Below are 18294 nucleotides of genomic sequence, written 5' to 3' on the forward strand. Positions count from 1 at the left end.
GCTGAGCGAGTGTCCACTCCAGGGCTCGAACCCCATCCTCACCCCCAAAGCTGCCGAAGCTGTATCTTCCTATGTGGTTTCAGGAATATAAAGAGTAGGCCAGCCAGAAGCAATTGGGTGTGCTCTGCAACCTCAAGTCAAACTGCTTCTCCACCATCAGACTTTACAGCTGATATCTCCTCCAAGGCCCATGAGGGCAATCTATGAGCTCTGTTTGCTGAATCTGTTTTGCTCAAAGCAAGGCATGAACTCTCTGTCTCAAGTGTGGAAATACTGCAAGTGGCATGTGTCTCCCATCTCCAGGACACCTGTGCTTATAGCAAGTGCAAAGCAGCAGACTCCAGATGCTGTCAAAAGGCAAACTTCAGGGGCTAGAGAAATGGCTCAGCGGTTAAGAGCACTGACTGCTCTTGCAGAGGACCTGGGTTTGATTCCCAGCACCCACATGGCGGCTACGAACCATCCATAACTCCAGTTCCAGGGGACTCTGAAGCCCTCTGCTGACCTCCGTGGCATTGCACAACACGGGTGCACTCACATACATGCAGGCAATACATTCATACACATAAAATAAAAATAAAAATAATAATTTTTTTTTTTTTAAAAGGAAAACTTTGGAGATGGAGAGACAGCTCAGAGTGCCTGCCACTTAAGCAAGAGGACCTGAACTGGGGTCTCTAATACCCATGTAAAAAGCCAGGCATGGCAGCGTGCACCTGTAAAGCCTAAAGCAAGGAGGCCGTGACAGGAGAGCCCAGGGGCTCACTGGCCAGCCAGTCTAGCCAAATCAGCAAGCTCCAGGTTCACTGAAACCCTGACTCAAAACTAAAATGGAGACTGATTGAGGACACCAACATTGATTGATCACCTATGTGTGTACCCACAGACATATGTGTACACACAAGTATGTACACATACATACACAATACCCAAACGTACACAAAGTAAGTAAATTTCATTGGAGTTAAACACTAAGGAATGTAAATCCAACACATGAGCCCACCCACGAACCCACGGGGCTCTTCTTCATGGTGAAGGCCCCAGGGCAGAGACCGTGGCTGGTACCACAGGCCTAGCAACCACTGTTGCTTCCAGCCACTAGCCAAGTACCCTGCCTGGCTGCCACACTAGGTCCTATTTCAGAGCTTCCACGGTCAACAGTGACAGAGCAGAAAGAGAAACTGACGGCTGGAGAGCATGAGGCACCGTGCAGAAAGGCACACAGCCCAGGGTGAGAGGACAGCACAAGCAAGCTTCAGAGAACGAAGAGGTCACCTGCATCCTTCCCTGCACCGCCACCAAGACTACCCAAAGGAAAGTCAGATTCTACTTAAAGAGAGCAGACTAAAATTTAATTCCAAGACATACAATTTAATCATTTTTCTGTGCTTACTGAAAAGTAAATTAATTTGTGTGAATGCATCTTTCTTGAGGAAAGGAACCCAATTTGGAAGTCACAGCGGCACACTAAGCACTGCGGTCCTGCTTCCTGTTGCTGTGGCTTACATGCTTGCAACCTTTCCAGAATCAAGCAGGTTTTAAAAACAAAACCTCAACTGACTGCACTCCCCATCTGAGGACAAGCCAAGAGCTGATGGGCTGAAGCAGGCGGCGGTCAGGGTGATGAGGAGGAGCCTGGGAGACAAGGGCGGAAGGAGAGGACCACAGGCACAGCGAGGAAGTGAACAATGCGGGGTCCTGGCAGTGATGTACACACCTTGGCATTGATATAAGGGTCAAAGGGGCCGTACTTTTTGAGTTCTTTGATCTCAAGAGCATTCTACAAAAAGGAGAGGAAAAGAAAATGTAACGATAAAATGGATGAAATACATCAAAACAATATGTAGCCTCATGGGCCCAATGCTATAACTACCTGGATCTGCCCTCAGGGTGCTCATGGGGTGTTACTGGGGAAGACAGCTTCAGGAACCTCACTTTTGGCCAGGCATCCACTGGGACCACATGAATGATTTTTTTTTTTTTTCCGGTCTTTTTTGAGACAGCCCCAGCTGGCTTGAAACTCACTATGTAGATCAGACTGGCCTTGATTACACAGAGATTGGTCTGCCTCTGCCTCCTGAGTGCTGGGATTAAAGGTGTGTACCACTATGCCCGGCTATGAATGGCTTTTAAATCAATGCAGCACTTGAAACTGCCTGGATCCATCAGGTTCTTCCAGCCCCTGCACACATCCCACCCAGCTCCTGCCCCACCCACCTGCCTTGAGTGCCTGCCAGACACTCAAGTACAGGGTGGGCGTCCACCTATCCTGGCACTCTCCTGGCAATCTCCAGGCAGCAGGTGGCCATGAGTGGGACAAGCTAGTGCACTTAAAGTGGCTAAAAATCCAAGCAGCTGTGTTCCAAGGAAAAAGTGGGCAGACAGGATTAGAAATGGTTGCTGGAAATTGCTCAAGGGAAGACTTCAATGGGTGGCCAGTTTTTCAACATTGAAGAATATTAGTTATAAGCAAGCTCTTTTATGCACGTCTTCCAAAGAGAAATTGTCATTTGAATCAGGAGAATTGAGCTTAGATTCTAAAGAGGCAAGTCTAGCCTCACTGGTGGTCTGAGCATCTGTTTACCTACCTGTAAGATCCAGCCCAAGAGGGGAAGGCAGGCTGACTGATAGCTACACTCCCTCAATCTCCAGATAGAGGCACTTGGAACTCTACCGTCTCCCTCTTCAGACAGGAGCCGTTCTTCAAGGCATGCTCTGGCAGCTCAGCAAGAACATCCATGGGCTTGCTGACAGGTGGACTTGCCAGATCACTTCCTAAGTTTTGAAGAAAAACCTCGATCCAATCCTACTGGGCAATGTAACGAACACTTCTCCACAAAGTCACCAGGAAGACAGCCCTGTGCTGCCTGAGAAAGAGCAGCATATGCTGTAGCTCAGCACTGAGCCGCCCACAGGAGAATGGCTGGCAGAGGCCACCTCCTTCCCAGCGACATGCAGCCTGTGGCCCAAACCACAGGAGCAGGAGTGATGAAAGGCTCTGTGTTCCTCGTGTGTAGTTTTCTAAATAGAGAAGAGGTGCATCCTGAGAGCACTTCAATCTAGAGGCCCTGTAAAGTTGTTTCGTCTAAGACAGAGTCTCACTTTGTTGCCCAGGCTAACCTCAAACTTCTGATCCTCCTGCCCTAGCCTCCTGAGTGCTGGGATTACAGGCTGTGCACCACCACAGATGGCTCAGGTGGGTTTTTTTTTTTTTTCTTTACTTCTTCCTTTTCTGTTTTTTGAGACAGGGTCTCAGGCTGTCTAGGCTGGCATCTAACTTACTATGTACCCAAGGATAACCTTCAATTCCTGGTCCTCCTGCCTCCATTTCCCAAGTGCTGAGATTATAGGCATGTGTCTAAACCCAGCTAGGTATTTTTCTTTGAATGTGGACTTCCTGCTTCTCGTAGTTACATCTGCTTTGCAAAGTGCACACTTACAGTAACCTGAGGGTAGCATGAAGTATGGCGATGATCTTCACTTAGGCGGCTCACCTCTGACCTACATTTGAGTTGTGAGTCCAGTTTTCAGCACTAGCACACACTTCCACTTCTGCATGTTCTGATGTCTGAACAACAGGGCTCTGACAAACATCAGAACGCTGAGCACCTCGATGGCATAAGCACAATTTATAATTAATTAAGCCTTCACGGTCGGAAACTAACATACAATTTTGAAACATAAATTTTCTATTTTTGCATACACTGGGCATGTGTCACAGTTCTAGGCCAAATCTGCATGAGCCAAATGCATGTAAAATATGTCCAAAGAGAGCTTCTGCTACTCCTGCTGAAGAGGAGCTCAAGTCTAGGGTACGGAACACAACACCCTCAGGTGCCCTGGGACTGCTAAGCCAGTCTGGCTACAGCTGAGGAAGGAGGAGGCCCCCTGACCTGCTCATTGACTCTGGTGTGCGAGGGCCCTTGGTGAATGAGCAACCGCACTATCTGGGCGTCTCCTTTCCAGGCTGCCAGGTGCAGCGGGTAGCAGCCTTTTGAGTCCGCAACGTTGGTCAGTGCATCGTTTCTCAGAAGAACCTCGACCACATCCCTAGAAAGCAAAAATCAATCATGAGCTTGCAGAAACCAGGTCTTTTCCGCCACCAGCTCTTCCAAAGTCCTCACGGACGTGTGCTCTTGCTGGTTATCCTGTGTCTTCCCGAGCTCACTCCGGGAAGAGCTGTTGGTATAGCTACTCCGTGCCTGGGCCACTGTGAACTACTGACTCATCACCTTCCTGCAGGGCTTTCTTGACAATCCATTTATTTTCTGCTACTTTGAAACCATCTGGACTCCTTGTCTAAACCATGTAACATTTCCTAGTTTGGGATTTTTAAGCAGCATTCAGGGATAGAATCTACATAACGCAGTCTTGCAAGACAAGCAGCACCCACCCTCCACCACACTATGCTGATGCTCTGGGGATACAGGGCTCAATGTGGACAGAGCAGAATTAACCTTGCAAACAAGCCAGCTGCACATGGCACTGTCGATAGCTCCAGAAGGAGGGACCCAGTTTTCTCCCCAATGACACCAATAATTAAACAGATATAGGTGCAAAATTATCCCCAGGCGTTGCCTACAAGGTAAACACAAACCCTCCATGTGAATACAAACAGGCCCTGGAGAGGAACTTGGCTAACAAGCCGTCACCTTTGGGTTCAGGATTCACATTAACTCAGGTTCTTCCAAATACAGAAGGGGAGGGAACCTCATGTTTCCTTTTTTAAGCTTTCTTTGTGTGTGCACACAGGTACCACAGTGCATGTGTAGAGGGCAGAGGGCAGCATGTGTACCATGTGGGCCCTGGGAATCAAACTCGTGTCACCTTGTTTGTCTGTGACCCTCTGGTCTCTTCCCCATCTTGGCAAACCCACTCTACACACCCATAATGTTGCCTGATGGAGCAGTTCTGCATCCACCTTGCATCTCAGCTCCCCACGAACCCTACCCTTTCCAGAAAATTTTTCACACGTATTTTTCACCCGAGTCCTAATCACCTCCTTACACTTAACATAGATAAAACAGGCCATATACACCCTTTCTCTATTAGAAGTGGTTCTTGTTTCCAGGGCTGATCTTATAAGGAAGAACGGCAGCAGGCAACACAACAGAAAGAAAACCCACCCTGACAGAAGACAAGTCTCTCATGATCCTTCATCGACGGTACTGACTGGGTCAGTCACCTTGGGATTCCAGTCTCTTTATGATCTGGCTGCCCCAAATCTGATCTTCACATTTACCATCATTGTGTGATGCTAGAACATTCCAGAGGGGAAAGGACAAGCAGGAGAAAAGGCAAAACTCAACCTCTGTCCAAAGGTGTTTCTGGGATGAGGCAGGGTGGGAAAGGATGCTTAAAGTATTTACTGAACAGAAACTTGGGCATCTGCGTGGACTGCACCAAGTCTGCTTTTCTCTGCTCCTCACTGCTTAGCCAACCTCATGAGGCAGAGAGACATCGCAAACCTGGGTTCCACAGGGCAGGCAGGGGGAGCCACTGGTACTTACCTATGGCCATTCAAAGCAGCATGGTGCAGTGGAGTGTAACCGGTGCTGTCAACACAGTTCACATTTGGCCCTCTCCACATGCTGGTGGGGACAAAGAAAGATTTCACAAGCTGAAGTCACACAGCAAAGTCAGAGATTGCTAGCTATTTGTGTGTAGGTAACCGCACTGCAGGTTTCCAAAGGACGCCTCATGAGGACAGCAGGTGTGTGCACAGACATGCACAGCACCTAGAGAACACAGGTGCACTGAGCAAGGAGCCCAGGGTAAAGGTCAGTATCGCCCTGAGAGTTCTCTATTCTTTGGCTTACCTGGGATGAATCACTGGCTGAGTCTGGGACTCAGGCCTCTGAGTGCTCCCAACTGACTAAGAAGTTACCCAAACAGCACCAAACCAAACCGCCCACCCAGGCACAGGTGCTGAGCATGGCCCCATGCTGGTGAATGAAGCCAGGAGTGACTTCAGCACATCTCAATCACACTCAACACATGGAGTCAGCATGGGCCAGTATCAAAAACACAAAAGAACATGTGAGCTGAGACACAAGCCACACTGTGTCCTTCCTTTACAATGATAGTGGACGAGGGTAACGGTGGATTCCGCCTTCACAGGTTCAATGACTGGGGGGTGGAATATGAGTTCCGAAATGTGCCTGTATTGAACACATACAAACTTTTTCCTTATTGTTATTACCCAATTCCCAATAATACAGTGTAAAAGCTGTTCGCATAGCATTCATGTTGTATTGGGTATCACAAGCAATCTAGAACTGGTTAAAAGCACACAGGAGGATGTGTGGATAACAAAGCGCTACACTATACATAAGGAGCCTCAGTATCTTCCGATCTGGTACCCTCAGGAATTCTGCAGCCAAGCTCCTACAGACACTTAAAATGACTGTGTGTCTCATTTGTGGCTATTTGCGTATACACTGACAGAATCTATAATTTGAGGGTCTTATTTCCATCATAACAGAGAAGTAAAAACACTACTTTATTCAGGCTTCAAAGCCCTAATACCTACTGGAGTCACATAATGCTGCGGTGGCCAGAGCAGCTGTGTCTGTCCCTGCTTCTAACAGTGCTTCTAACAGCTGGAATGTGTAAGCATTCCCCTTCTTTTAACACTTATTCTTTGTAGTTCTGGGGATCAAGTCACCTCACTCAAGCTAGGGGATTATTTTGTCACCAAACTTCAGCCCTACCCTTTCCCGTTTAAAGAGTTATCAGAGATGGCTGTTTAATTAAAATGCACTTTCCACATCTATGGGACAATCACGGTATCTATGGTTAATGACTGAACATGCTATAGATCTCCTGTGCTACGCTGTCCTTTCATTCTTGGAACAAGCTTATCAGCCACCTCCCACACAGCCTTATGGGTGAAATCAGTACACAGTCCCTACTTCAGAACATAACACTCTGGATTTTCACTTGTTTATTCCTAAGTGAGGCTGGCCCAAATGTTGTTGTTTACTTGTTTCTGTATTTGGGAGTCCCTGGCAGAACATCAAGACTCAGCAGTCAAACCATGGGGCCCAGAGAATTCTAGCTTGGGTACTCGAAGCAGCGTGGCTGCAGCAAGAACACCATAGAACAGGCTTCATCAACGGGATTATTACAACGCAGCACAGACAAAGTGGTCCAGCACACACCAGCTACCTCACTCTATAACCTGTTCAAAATAATTGAAATCATAAACACAGCACAAGCTTTGCTCAGGAAGAAGCTACGACAGGAATGGTCAGGACAGCGGATTAGGCGCACAAGTTAATTTCATCCCCGCTGAGACCTTAAAAAACTTTAAATGAATTGGGTGTGGTGGTGCACGCCTTTAATCCCAGCACTAGGGAGGCAGAGGCAGGCAGAGCTCTGAGTTAAGGCCAGCCTGGTCTACATAGCAAGATCAGGCCAGCTGGGGCTACATGGAGACCCTGTCTCAACAAGACCAAAAAAAAAAAAAAAAACCCAACCTATAAATGACATTAATTCTGGGGAAAGAGGCAAATGTACTATAGTACTATAGTACAATTTGTGGGAGTTGGCTCTCTCCTTCCTCCATGTGGGTCCTGGGGGTGGAACTCAAGATTGTCAAGCTAGGCAGCAAGTGCTTTGACTGACTGAGTTATCTCAATGCCTCCATATCCTAAAGTTTAATAAAGTAACAGAAAAGATATCTCACACCACACAGATTGACTCAGCCCCAGAAAACAGTTAAAGATCTCACCACCAAACTGTCAATATTGAGATTTTCTTCCTTTCCTTTAAAGAGAAGCAGTTCAGCAGGTTTTTACTATGTAGCCCAGGTTAACCTCAAAGCTCACAATCCTTCTGCTTCCCAAGTGCTGGGATCACATTTGGCCTTCTGAGTTCTTCTATGCTGCAGGTGTGCATGCACCTGTATATGGAGGCCAGCGATCAACCCTAGCTGTCTTTCCTTGGAGTAGTTCACCTTGACTGCTGGAACAGGATCCCTTACTGGATCTGGGGCTTGTCAATTAAACGAGACTGGCTGGCCAGCATCCCCAGGGACCCATCATCTTGGCCTCCCTACCCACTGGGAATACAAGTGCACACCACAATACCCAGCTATGTGGTGGGTTCTGAGGATCAAACTTCAGTCCTCATGACTGCATGGCAAACACTTTACTAACCTGGGCTACCTCCCCCTAGCTCCTTTATGGAAAAAAAAAATTTTTTTTTTTTTGGTCTTTTTGAGACAGGGTCTCCCTGTAGATCAAGATGCCCTCGATCTGCCTGCCTCTGCCTCCAGAGCTCTGGAATTAAAGGCATGTGCTACCATGCCTGGCCTAAGATATTTTATTTATTTATTTATTTATTTATTTATTTATTTATTTATTTATTTATTTATATTATACATGTATGAGAATTTTGCCTGTATGCATATAAGTGCACCATGTGTGTGCAATGCCCACAGAAGTCAGGAAAGGGCATCAGATCGCCTGGACAGGAGTTATAGACAGTTGTTAGCTGCCATGTAGGTGTTAGGAACCAAACCTGGGTCCTCTAGAAGAAGAGCCAGTGCCCTTAACCACTAAGCCATCTCTCCAGCACCCTTATAAGATATTCTTAAAAGGTAGAAGGTATGGTGGTCTACGCCTGTAGTTCCAGCACTTGGAAGGCAGAGGCAGGTGGATCTCTGTGAGTTCAAGGCCAGCCTGGTCTACATAATGAGTTCCAGGACAGCTGGGGCTACAGGGAGACCCTGTCTCAAAAAGAACAAAAAAAAAAAAAAGTAGAAGGTAAATAATACAAATTATACCTATTATATAAACTACTCACCTATCAAATCAACAAAAATGAAAAAATGGTATTATCAAGCGCTTATGAGAGCAACCGCTCTTAAACATCACTGGTGTAAGTTTAAGCTGGTAAATTCCTTTGGGAAGATAACTCGGCAGCATCCATCAAAACCAAAATAGCATTTACTTGGAGCCAGCAATTCCATTTCCAGGCAACTATCCAACAGAAACATTTGTACATGTGCACAAAGACGTGCTTGCATAGGACTGCTTCTCTAGGAGAGTAAAGATCTCAAAGCTTAAGTGTATCAGTAAGCAAGTGGTTAGATACTGGTATAGCCACATACTGAAACACTACACAGTCATTAACAGTAAGGAAAAGCTAAACCTTATGTCTTGACACGGACACAGTGTGTTACTTTGGCAAGTGAAAAACAAAAATCACTGTGTAAGACGCAAGATGCATGCACCCCTTTTTATAAGCATGCACGGACACAAACAGCCTGTAAACGGACAGTGGTAGAAGAGTGCTCATCAAGAACTGTCACCAGAAGTTACCTGGGCACTGGGGGCACTGCAGAATGGTGGACGGAGACTTCCGGGTTTTCTCCGAGGTCTCCCACACTGCTCAGACCATGCAAGTGAGACTGTGTCCATGTAGTACTTTTAATATAGCAATTTTTTAAGGGGAGGGGGTAAAGAACCTATATATAAGGAAAACAGGAAATGCATCAAGGTGTTAATAATAAACAGCTGAATACAGGTGTCAGGTTATTTTAGTAAGCATGCAGATGTTGGATTTTAAATCTTAAGGGAAACTTTAAGCAAAAGATTTTGAACAGCAAAGATGACCAACATCAGAGAAAGAACCCAAGCAATGGGGAAAACACCCGTAAGCCACATCTGGGAAGAGGTTGACATCTAAAATACACATGAACTCAACTGCAAGAAAACAACCCAATTTAAAGATAGGCAAAGGACATAAAGGCATATTTCTTTAGTGAGTCAGAGTGTTATGCAATCCACAATGGCCATGAACTTACTATGTAGCCAAGGGTGCCCCTGAACTCCTGATTACCCTGTTTCTACCTCCCAAATGCTAGGATTACAGGCATGCACCACCATGCCTGGCTCTGTAAGGATACATACATATTTTAAATTGTATGTGTATGAGTGTTATGCCTGCATGTGTGTCAGTGCTCCCGTGTCATGCAGTGCCTGCAGAGGCCAGAAGGGGGTGTCAGACCCCCTGGAACTGGAGTTACAGATGGTTGGTTGTTAGCCACCATGTGGGCACTGGGATTTGAACCCGGGTCCTCTATAAGAACAGCCAGTGCTCTTAACCACTGAGCCATCTTTCCAGCCCTGTAAGGATATTTTATAAAAGACAGGCAGATGGTCAACAGGTAAATGAAAAAATGTTCAACATCTTTAGTCATTAAGGAAATGCACATCAAAATCATAATGTGGCATGTTGTGTCTGTCAGGATGGCCATTATAAGAAAGATGATGTGTTGAAAATATGGAAAAAGGACCAATCTCTACAGTCATTGTGGAAAACAATGTGGAGGTTCTTCCCAAAATAAATAACAATAAGAACTACTAATGAGCCAGCAATCCCACTACTAGGTAACATCTAGCAACAGCAGTGAGTGGAGTATGAGACAAGTACATTCATGTGCTCAGTGCTCAGTACAGCATTATTCACAGTGCCAAGACACAGAATAAACGTGCATGGCAGTTAACAGATCAGTGAAAAGAGACTGTGGAATGCTAGTCGGTCTTTAAAAAGAAGGAAATCCTGTCATTTGTGACAATATAAACGAACTGCGCTGAGTGGCACAGGCCAGGCACAGACAAACACCATACAGAATCACTCCAATGAAGAATCTTAAGTGAAAGTCACAGAGCATTAAAGAACAGGAACCAGAACTGGAAAGGTGCTGCTCAAAGAACCTGAGATTGCAGTTAGATCTACTGGACAGCCCGGTGACTAGTTAACAACAAGGTATCTATCCCAGAAAGTCACTGAAAGCAGGTATGAAGTGTTCTCATCATGAAGAAGGACATAAACAGTAACTAGCAGCAGGTAGTTTGATTCATCATCCGGCAACACTCATATTCCAAAGCACTATCAGACATGATCCACCCACTCAAATACTTGTCAGATGAAAAATAAAAGAGTGGGATCTTTGCATGCTGATTCCAAGGCTACTTTTCACCACCAACTAAGATGAAGTTGGTGAGTCCGACGTGCATTCTGACACCCCTCCACCACGAAGCCTGTACCCCCTTGGCACCTTCAAACAAGGAGTCTCACACCTTGCTGTAACATTTTCAAACCAAATCTTATCTAACTGTACTTGATGGAGGAAGGAAGATCTGGAAACTTTAGGAGAAACAAGTACTTACATTACCAAAGTGTACAGTCAGCATTCTGTCATAAAACAGCCACTAAAATTTAAAAAAAAAAATGTATTTGCTCCAAGTCACAAACCAAGTCAGTGAAAGAGCAAAACTCCCATTTATGGGGCTCCTGGCACCCATCCAGGGAAGGGCTTTACAGTCTTACTGGAATGACAACAGGCAGTAAACACCCAGGTGCAAGAGGGGCAACACGGGCACCAGCAGCTGCACCAGGTTCCCTTACATTAGGGGTCAGCAATCTCTTAATTGAACTAACAAATAAGTAGCTTTTTATTTTAGCAAAAGCCCACGAACATCTCATCTCCTACCACCTCACTGCTTAGAGACGATGGTGTTTGGACAGCCTATGCTGACACTAAACTCAAAACTAGAAGAGATGAATTAGACAGGACCATGTTCAGGAAAGGCACATACCCAGCCCTCCCCAATCCCTTCTCTGACGGGCCTCTCCTCAAGGCACACCCAGAGATTCTGGGGTCTGGGAAATAGATCAAGCAAATGCTAACTGCAAATGGAGACCTGTCATCTCCCTGTTTGGAATTTTGCTCTGGACAGGACAGCAGTGACATCCTCTCCACCCAAGTTTCTTCCTTTTTGGCAGCTCAAGAAAAGAGCTATTTCCAGCCTGGCCTTCCTCCCTCGCTGCACAGTCCTATGGCTTTTCTGAACAGCGAGTACAGAAAGGCTGCTCACCCACAAACATAAGCAGAGTACAATGCACCAAGAGAATCGGACGTTGGGGTTGGGGGTTCCAAAACAAACTAATCTCTGCAGCTCCGCACACGGCAACATTCAGGGTCAGGGTTTACGCTCCGTAGTCAGCAGCCTGACTTCAAAACTTGCCTCTTCCACGTGGCAGGTATACCACTCCAAACTACTGCCTCTGCATTTGTAAGGTCTGTGATAGCCTCCCAGGCTTTGTATTATTCAGGGAAACTTCTAGAAGTTTTAACCAGTTTCACAGCATTAGGGTTGAGGGCCTGTGGTGTGCCAAAGTCACCCGACTGCTTCTACACGCCGTGGCAGCAGCCTTGCCCTACATCTTGGAAGCACCCACATTCACAGACGACTCTACGGACCCCACCGAGGGGAGAATGTGGCAGGAGAGGATCCATGCTTTGAATCTCACTGTAGGCACTGTGCTGGGCTTGGAGGCCACGTGAAGAGCAGCCCATGTGACACAGCCTACCCAGCCTACCCCATCTAGTGAGCCAGGTATGAATGAGGTCCTGGGCAGGGGGCTACTCATGCCCATGTTCAACAGTGTGGGAAGTGTGCCCCTAACTCAAGGCACTGCTGTAGGGACTAGAAAGGTGGCAGGAGGTCTCTGCCTTCATGGCACCTGAACCCTGAGGGGAGGAAGAGTGAGCAAATAAAGGGCTGAAGATGACACCCAGCAGGTGAGAGATGCCAGAGGAGCCAAGGGAGGAGTGAAGAGGGACAGTGGTGGGACTCTACAGACCAACTGGACAAACCTCTATGGAGATCTTTAAGGGAAGACAGGAGAGACAGCAGCAAGTGCAAAGCCAGGGGGAGACACGCACTTGGCTCTGCCTGTAGGACACAGCAGGCACCTCAGAGGCGGCCCCACTATGTGCTGATGAAGTCGATATGGAAGGAAAGGCGGGGGTGGGGGGGTCGCTTTCAAAGCAAGAGGTGGCACAGACTCAAGCTTAAACCGTAACAGCAGACTCCACCCCAAGTCCAATGCTCAGAAATAAATTTCCCAGTCTTCAAGACCTAGCTAAACTCAGCCAAAAATTGGGGGTAAATTTATTTCATCTTTGTGAAGGCAGAACAGCAAAAAGGGTCCATGGTGTCCAGCACAGTGAGTGGCCTAACTCAAACGTCCCCATCCACAACACCCTTCCTGACCGCCCTGGCTGGCTGACAGTTCCCTCTACCCACTGCTCAGATCATCCACTTCCAGTTTACCACAACATTCCACATGCAACCACTTTTTATTATTTTATTGATTTATTTATTTAGAGACAGGGTCTCAACTATCCCAGGCTGGACTTGAACTCACTATACATTGATGGCAGTTTTCAACTTCTGATCCTCCTGCTTCCACCTTTTGAATGCTGGCATTACAGGCATACATCTCCATGCCTGATATATGCGGTACTGGGGATTGAACTCGGGACTTCATGCATGCTAGGTAAGCACTCTACCAACTGTGCCCCCGGCTTCAACAGGGATTCTTTTTTTTTTTTTGGAGACAGGGTCTCCCTGTAGCCACAGCCGGCTTCGAACTCACAGAGATTCTGCCTCTGCCTCCTGCTCTAGCACCGCCATGCCCAGTTCCCAGCAATGGATTCTTTAAGCACTTCAGTCACAATCTGCATCACAAACCTCATGCTTCCAAAAACACAGCACTAGGTAAGGAATTGCCTTTGGGTCACCAGTTTGTAAATTAAAAAAAAAAGTGTATATGTCTGTGTATGGATTTGTGCATGTGAGAGCAATTGTCTGGAGGCCAGAGACATTAGGTCCCCTGGCGCTGGAGTTACAGGCCACTGTGGCTTTTAGGAACCAGACTCGGGTCCTCTGAAGGAGCAGCAGCACTAGCCTTTAAGCCATCTCTCCAGTCCCCAATTTACAACTTTTAACATTCTCTTTTTACCAATTAATTCCCTCCTGCCAATCCTGAATCAACACTGTGGTTTCTATGCAGTACAGCAAATCTACTTATATTTTTATCCATTAAAATGGCAACAACATGACATTTGAGATGTCTTTACATAAATACAGAGGCAGAACTCAAAGTTGGACTCAAAGCACCCCCCGACCTTCATCTGCGTCCTGCGGCTCTGGCTGTGACAAGTGTCATGTGCTTACCTGACTACAGAATGCCTACCTTACATAGACACAGTGGAGTGAGTTAAGGCTTCAGATGGAAGCACAGCATGGCTCATGGGGAAATAGGAACAGGGAGGCTTTACAAAAGACGTTAGAGCCGAGCCTTTGTGCCTTGGAGGAATCGTCCCGGCAACAGCAACAAAGCAGCGACTCAAAGTCCAGGTCCTCTAGGGCATCTTAACCTTGTGGGGCATGGCAGGTCCCTGTGCGCACCTGCAGCCCTGAGATGGAAGGATGGGAAAGCAAGGAGGAAGAGGCAGGAAGGCTAGGCAGAGAGTCCTGTGTGTCCCCGAAGAGCTGCAACCAGGGAATGACTCCATGTTGGCAGCGGGAAGCAGGGCCCTCATAAGGTCAGTTGTCTTAGGTCTTATTCATCAAACTGCTGTGATGACCTGACATTGATCAGAACTTTAAAAAAAAAATCACTGTGCTGGCTGTGGAGATGGCTCAGTGGTAAGAACATTTGCTGTGAAAGCAGGAAGACCCGAGTTCAAATCCCCAGCACCCATGTAAAAACCAGCCATGGCTGAGTGATCTTGTAACCCCAGCTTTTAGGGAGGACCCCCAGAGCACATGGCCAGCTAGTCCAGGAAAAGCTGCAAGTGTCAGGTTCACTGAGAGACAGCGTCTCAAAAATAAAGTGGAAGGGCTAGGAAGATGGCTCAGTGGTTAAGAGCAGCACTTCCTGCATAATTATGAGGACCAGAGTTCAGAACCCAGTGCCTGTGTGATAAGCCAGGCATCCTGTGGACATCTGTAACTCCAGCTTGAGGGATCTGATAGCCTCTTCTGACCTCTATACACACACAGATGCACGGACTTACATACATGTGTGCAAACACACATATACAAATAAATGAAAAACTTAAAAAAAATAAAGTGGAGGGGCTAGAGAGATGGCTCAGCAGTTGAGAACACTGCTATTGCAGAGGACCCAGGTTTGATTCCCAGCAACCACATGGAGACTACGAACCGTCCTTAACTGCAGTTCCAGAGGAATCTGAAGCCCTCTCCTGACTTCCGTGGCACTACATGACATGGGTGCACTCACATACATACAGGCAATACAGACACATAAAATAAAAATAACAAAGTATTAAAAATATTGCATGTAGGCAATACATGCATACACATAAAATAAAAATAATAAATAATTTTTTAATTAAAAAAATAAAGTGGAAAGGGATAGAGATACTCCACTCCTCCCTCAGAATCCGCATGAGCTTCTCCTACTGCGAGCAAGGCACAAACCATACATGCAATTTTTTTCCTTTGAAATAGGGTCTTGGCATTACAGGTTTTGAGGACTGCAGAGATAATCACCTAAGGGTATGTGGCTACACCATGGGGGTTTGGGTGGTTTAGGCAAAAGGTGAGGATTTGAAGAAAGGAGGGCAAAGTAAAAAGAAAAAGTTCAGCCAGGCGTGGTGGTGCCGGTCTTTAATCCCAGTACTCGGGAGGCAGAGGCAGGCAGATCTCTGTGAGTTCAAGGCTAGCCTGGTCTACATAGTAAGTTCTAGGCCAGTTGACCCTCTCACAAAAAAGACAAAAAAGAAATAGAAGCTGGTGGCTGGATGTAGGGAGGGGCTGGCTGTGAGGTATAGGCAATTCTGTGGACAGCGTGCAAACTCTGAAGAAAAGCAGGGCACTATGTTCTGTGAACACAGATGCAGGCCATTGGATAGTGAGAGAAAGGAGGGGATCTGACGTGACTTTGACTCCCACGTGTGGTAAACAAGACATCTGGAGTATCACTGTTATAAGTCAAGCAGTTTAAAAACAGTAACACTACAGAGTAAGAAACTGACCCGGCTGTTAAAGTGACGAGGCTGTTTCGATTTTCCAGGTAGGAAACTGAAGTTCAGATGACCTGCTGGCAATCACACAGTGAAATAAGTGATAGCTGGAGAAAATCCCACCTGACTTCTAGCCCACGCTACTTTTAGTCTCTCCATACCCTTGACCTTAAAATTTGGGCGAAAGCAACTTCAATTCCGTGGGTGTCCTCCATTAGTTCTCAGAGGGTCAAACATTCTGAAAGCATGAGGTCAAGAGGAGGCCTTCCCAGCCGTGCTCCTGAAAAGATGGGAGTAATGGCAGTGAACCTGAGGGGAGGAAGGTCCAAGCGCCCGGCAACCCCTCCTCGAGTCCTCATCAAGCTGCAGGGTCTAAACAGGAGCTTATCCCTCAGCATTTTCCTTCTTTGGTTGGTCTTCTTTGGGTTATCCTAGTGAAGTGGGGTTTGCCTCTGGGCCTCCTCACATGCTGGCAGTTTCTCAATGCAACAAAGCAACTGTCTGGAGCAAGGCCAATGCAGAGGGAACTCCAGCTTACTCAAACGAATCTGACATAGTCTTACTAAGATGTGTCCTATGTGTGTAATGCTTGAGTAAGAGCAGAGCTACAAGGAGCCTGTGAGCTTATCTCCACTCATAGAGCAGCTTGTAACCTCTGACCACTACCACTCAGGATGTGCAACAGTCACAGCCCCACAACAGTGCTAAAGGGTTCAGAGAACTGGGGAAAGAGAACATGCATTTTTACTTCTGCTCCTTCCTAAAACCTATTAAAATGAGAATAAAAACAAAAGGAACAGGAGTGAAGATAATAGCGAACAGAACTCAACATCAGCTTGAAGGCATAAAGCAGATAAACCATCAGAGTTGAAAAAACAAATCCCTGAGGTCTGAGGTCCCTGCTGTGGCAAGGCCACACCCTGCCCTGGAAAGGCACCAGAGGCACCAGGCCCAGGAGGGCAAGGAGAAGGGCTGAAAGCCCGGGCTTAATCCACTCTGGTTGAGGTGACAGACTTAGGCTCAGCTGTCACATCCTCCACCTATGCAGGACAGGACGGTACAGCAGACAACTGAAGATAGTCCAGTGGTGGCACTGGTCAGTAATCCCAGCTACATGGGAGGCTATGGCAGGAGGATCACAAGTTCAAGGCCTGTCTGAGAGAGTGAGTTCAAGGTCAGCCTAGGCAGCTTAGTGAGACCACATCTCAGAAAAGGAAAAAAAAAGGCTAAGGATCTAGCTCAGTGTTAGAGTGCTTGCCTGCCATGTATAAGGCCCTCAGTTTAATCATCAGTACAGCAAAAAAGAAAGAAGGAAGGAAGGAGGGGATGAAGAGAGAGAGAGGGGACAGGAGAGGGTACTGAAGAAAGTCTTTCTCTGGTGTGTGCATGCATAGGCACATGTACCCAAGTTCATGTGTGGAAGCCAGAGGTCAGGTGCGTGTACCCGAGTACATGTGTGGAGGCCAGAGGTCAGGTGTATATGTGTGACGGCCAGAGGTCAGGTGTGTGTGCCTGTGTACATGTGTGGAGGCCAAAGGTCAGGTGTGTGTACCCAGTACATGTGTGGAGACCAGAAGTCAACATCGGGCATCTTCCTGTACTGCTCTCCCCTTATCTCTTTGAGACGGCCTCTTACTTAACCTGGCGCCCCCAGTTCAGCCAGGCTGGTTTGGTCATTGAGGGAAATAATTACAAGGAATTCAAATCTTTTCTATCAAAAGAATGATCACTGGAATGTAACCTTCCTAATGGTCGTTGGTAATCTCCCTGCACACTCCCAGAATGATGGGCCCTCAGCAGTGACTCCTCTCCTTTCCTACATTCCCTTTGCACTGATTCTTTTAAAACCAGCCAACTGGGAAAACTGTGCGGTTGGACCTCACCAATGGGAACAAGAGTCTTCCTCCCAACGCACTACCTGAATGAGGCAACACACCCTTCTGCAAAAGTGAAAGCTGCCTTACCAAGTAACTTTGGCTTTGTTAGTGGGTTCTCTGTGAGGTATCTGTATAGTCCTTGGACCCCAGATTTTATTTCCAACACCAGCAAGCCCCCAAGACCCACATGTCTCCAGTTCCCCAGCACCAGTATTACAGAGGTACAGGGCTTTTACGTGGTGCTGGGGATGACACGCAGGGCCTCATGCTTGCAAAGCAAGCACTTCACCCTCGGAGCATCTCCCCAGGGCAAGTCTTCTGCAACCCCAAACAGGAAGCTGCAGGACTCTTTCCTAGAGACACCAAAAGACCCCATGGTAAAGGTCAGTAGACACCAAAAGACCCCCGGTAAAGGTCAATAGATACAGATGTGGGGACTCCCCACCCATATCATGCAGAGCCCGTCCTTGACACACTCGTCCTGCCTCTACAGACAGCATCCAATCAGCTTCTCAGTCTCATGCCTACACAAGTACAGATGGCATCCAGGGATCCCTAACA

The 18294-nt window shown here is 47.0% G+C and overlaps 1 protein-coding gene across 13 annotated transcripts in view; it reads right to left on the bottom strand.

The window, feature by feature from the left end:
• The window catches only part of Anks1a (ankyrin repeat and sterile alpha motif domain containing 1A), a 185550-nt gene that overhangs the window by 100492 nt on the left and 66764 nt on the right, over window positions 1-18294 (bottom strand). For 9 of the 13 annotated variants that reach the window (XM_029566911.1, XM_008840112.3, XM_029566909.1 and 6 more), the window contains 3 exons: window positions 5511-5591; window positions 3894-4050; window positions 1718-1780 (listed from right to left, as the gene is read on the bottom strand). In XM_029566911.1, the coding sequence (XP_029422771.1) occupies window positions 1718-1780; window positions 3894-4050; window positions 5511-5591 (301 nt within the window). Of the gene's footprint in view, window positions 1-1717; window positions 1781-2588; window positions 2896-3893; window positions 4051-5510; window positions 5592-18294 lie in introns of those variants that run through there. The other 4 variants (XM_008840116.3, XM_029566910.1, XM_029566907.1 and 1 more) reach the window with 2 other exon arrangements.

Source organism: Nannospalax galili, unplaced genomic scaffold (genome assembly GCF_000622305.1).
Source record: "Nannospalax galili isolate Female #2095 unplaced genomic scaffold, S.galili_v1.0 scaffold538, whole genome shotgun sequence".
Taxonomy (NCBI): Eukaryota; Metazoa; Chordata; class Mammalia; order Rodentia; family Spalacidae; genus Nannospalax; species Nannospalax galili.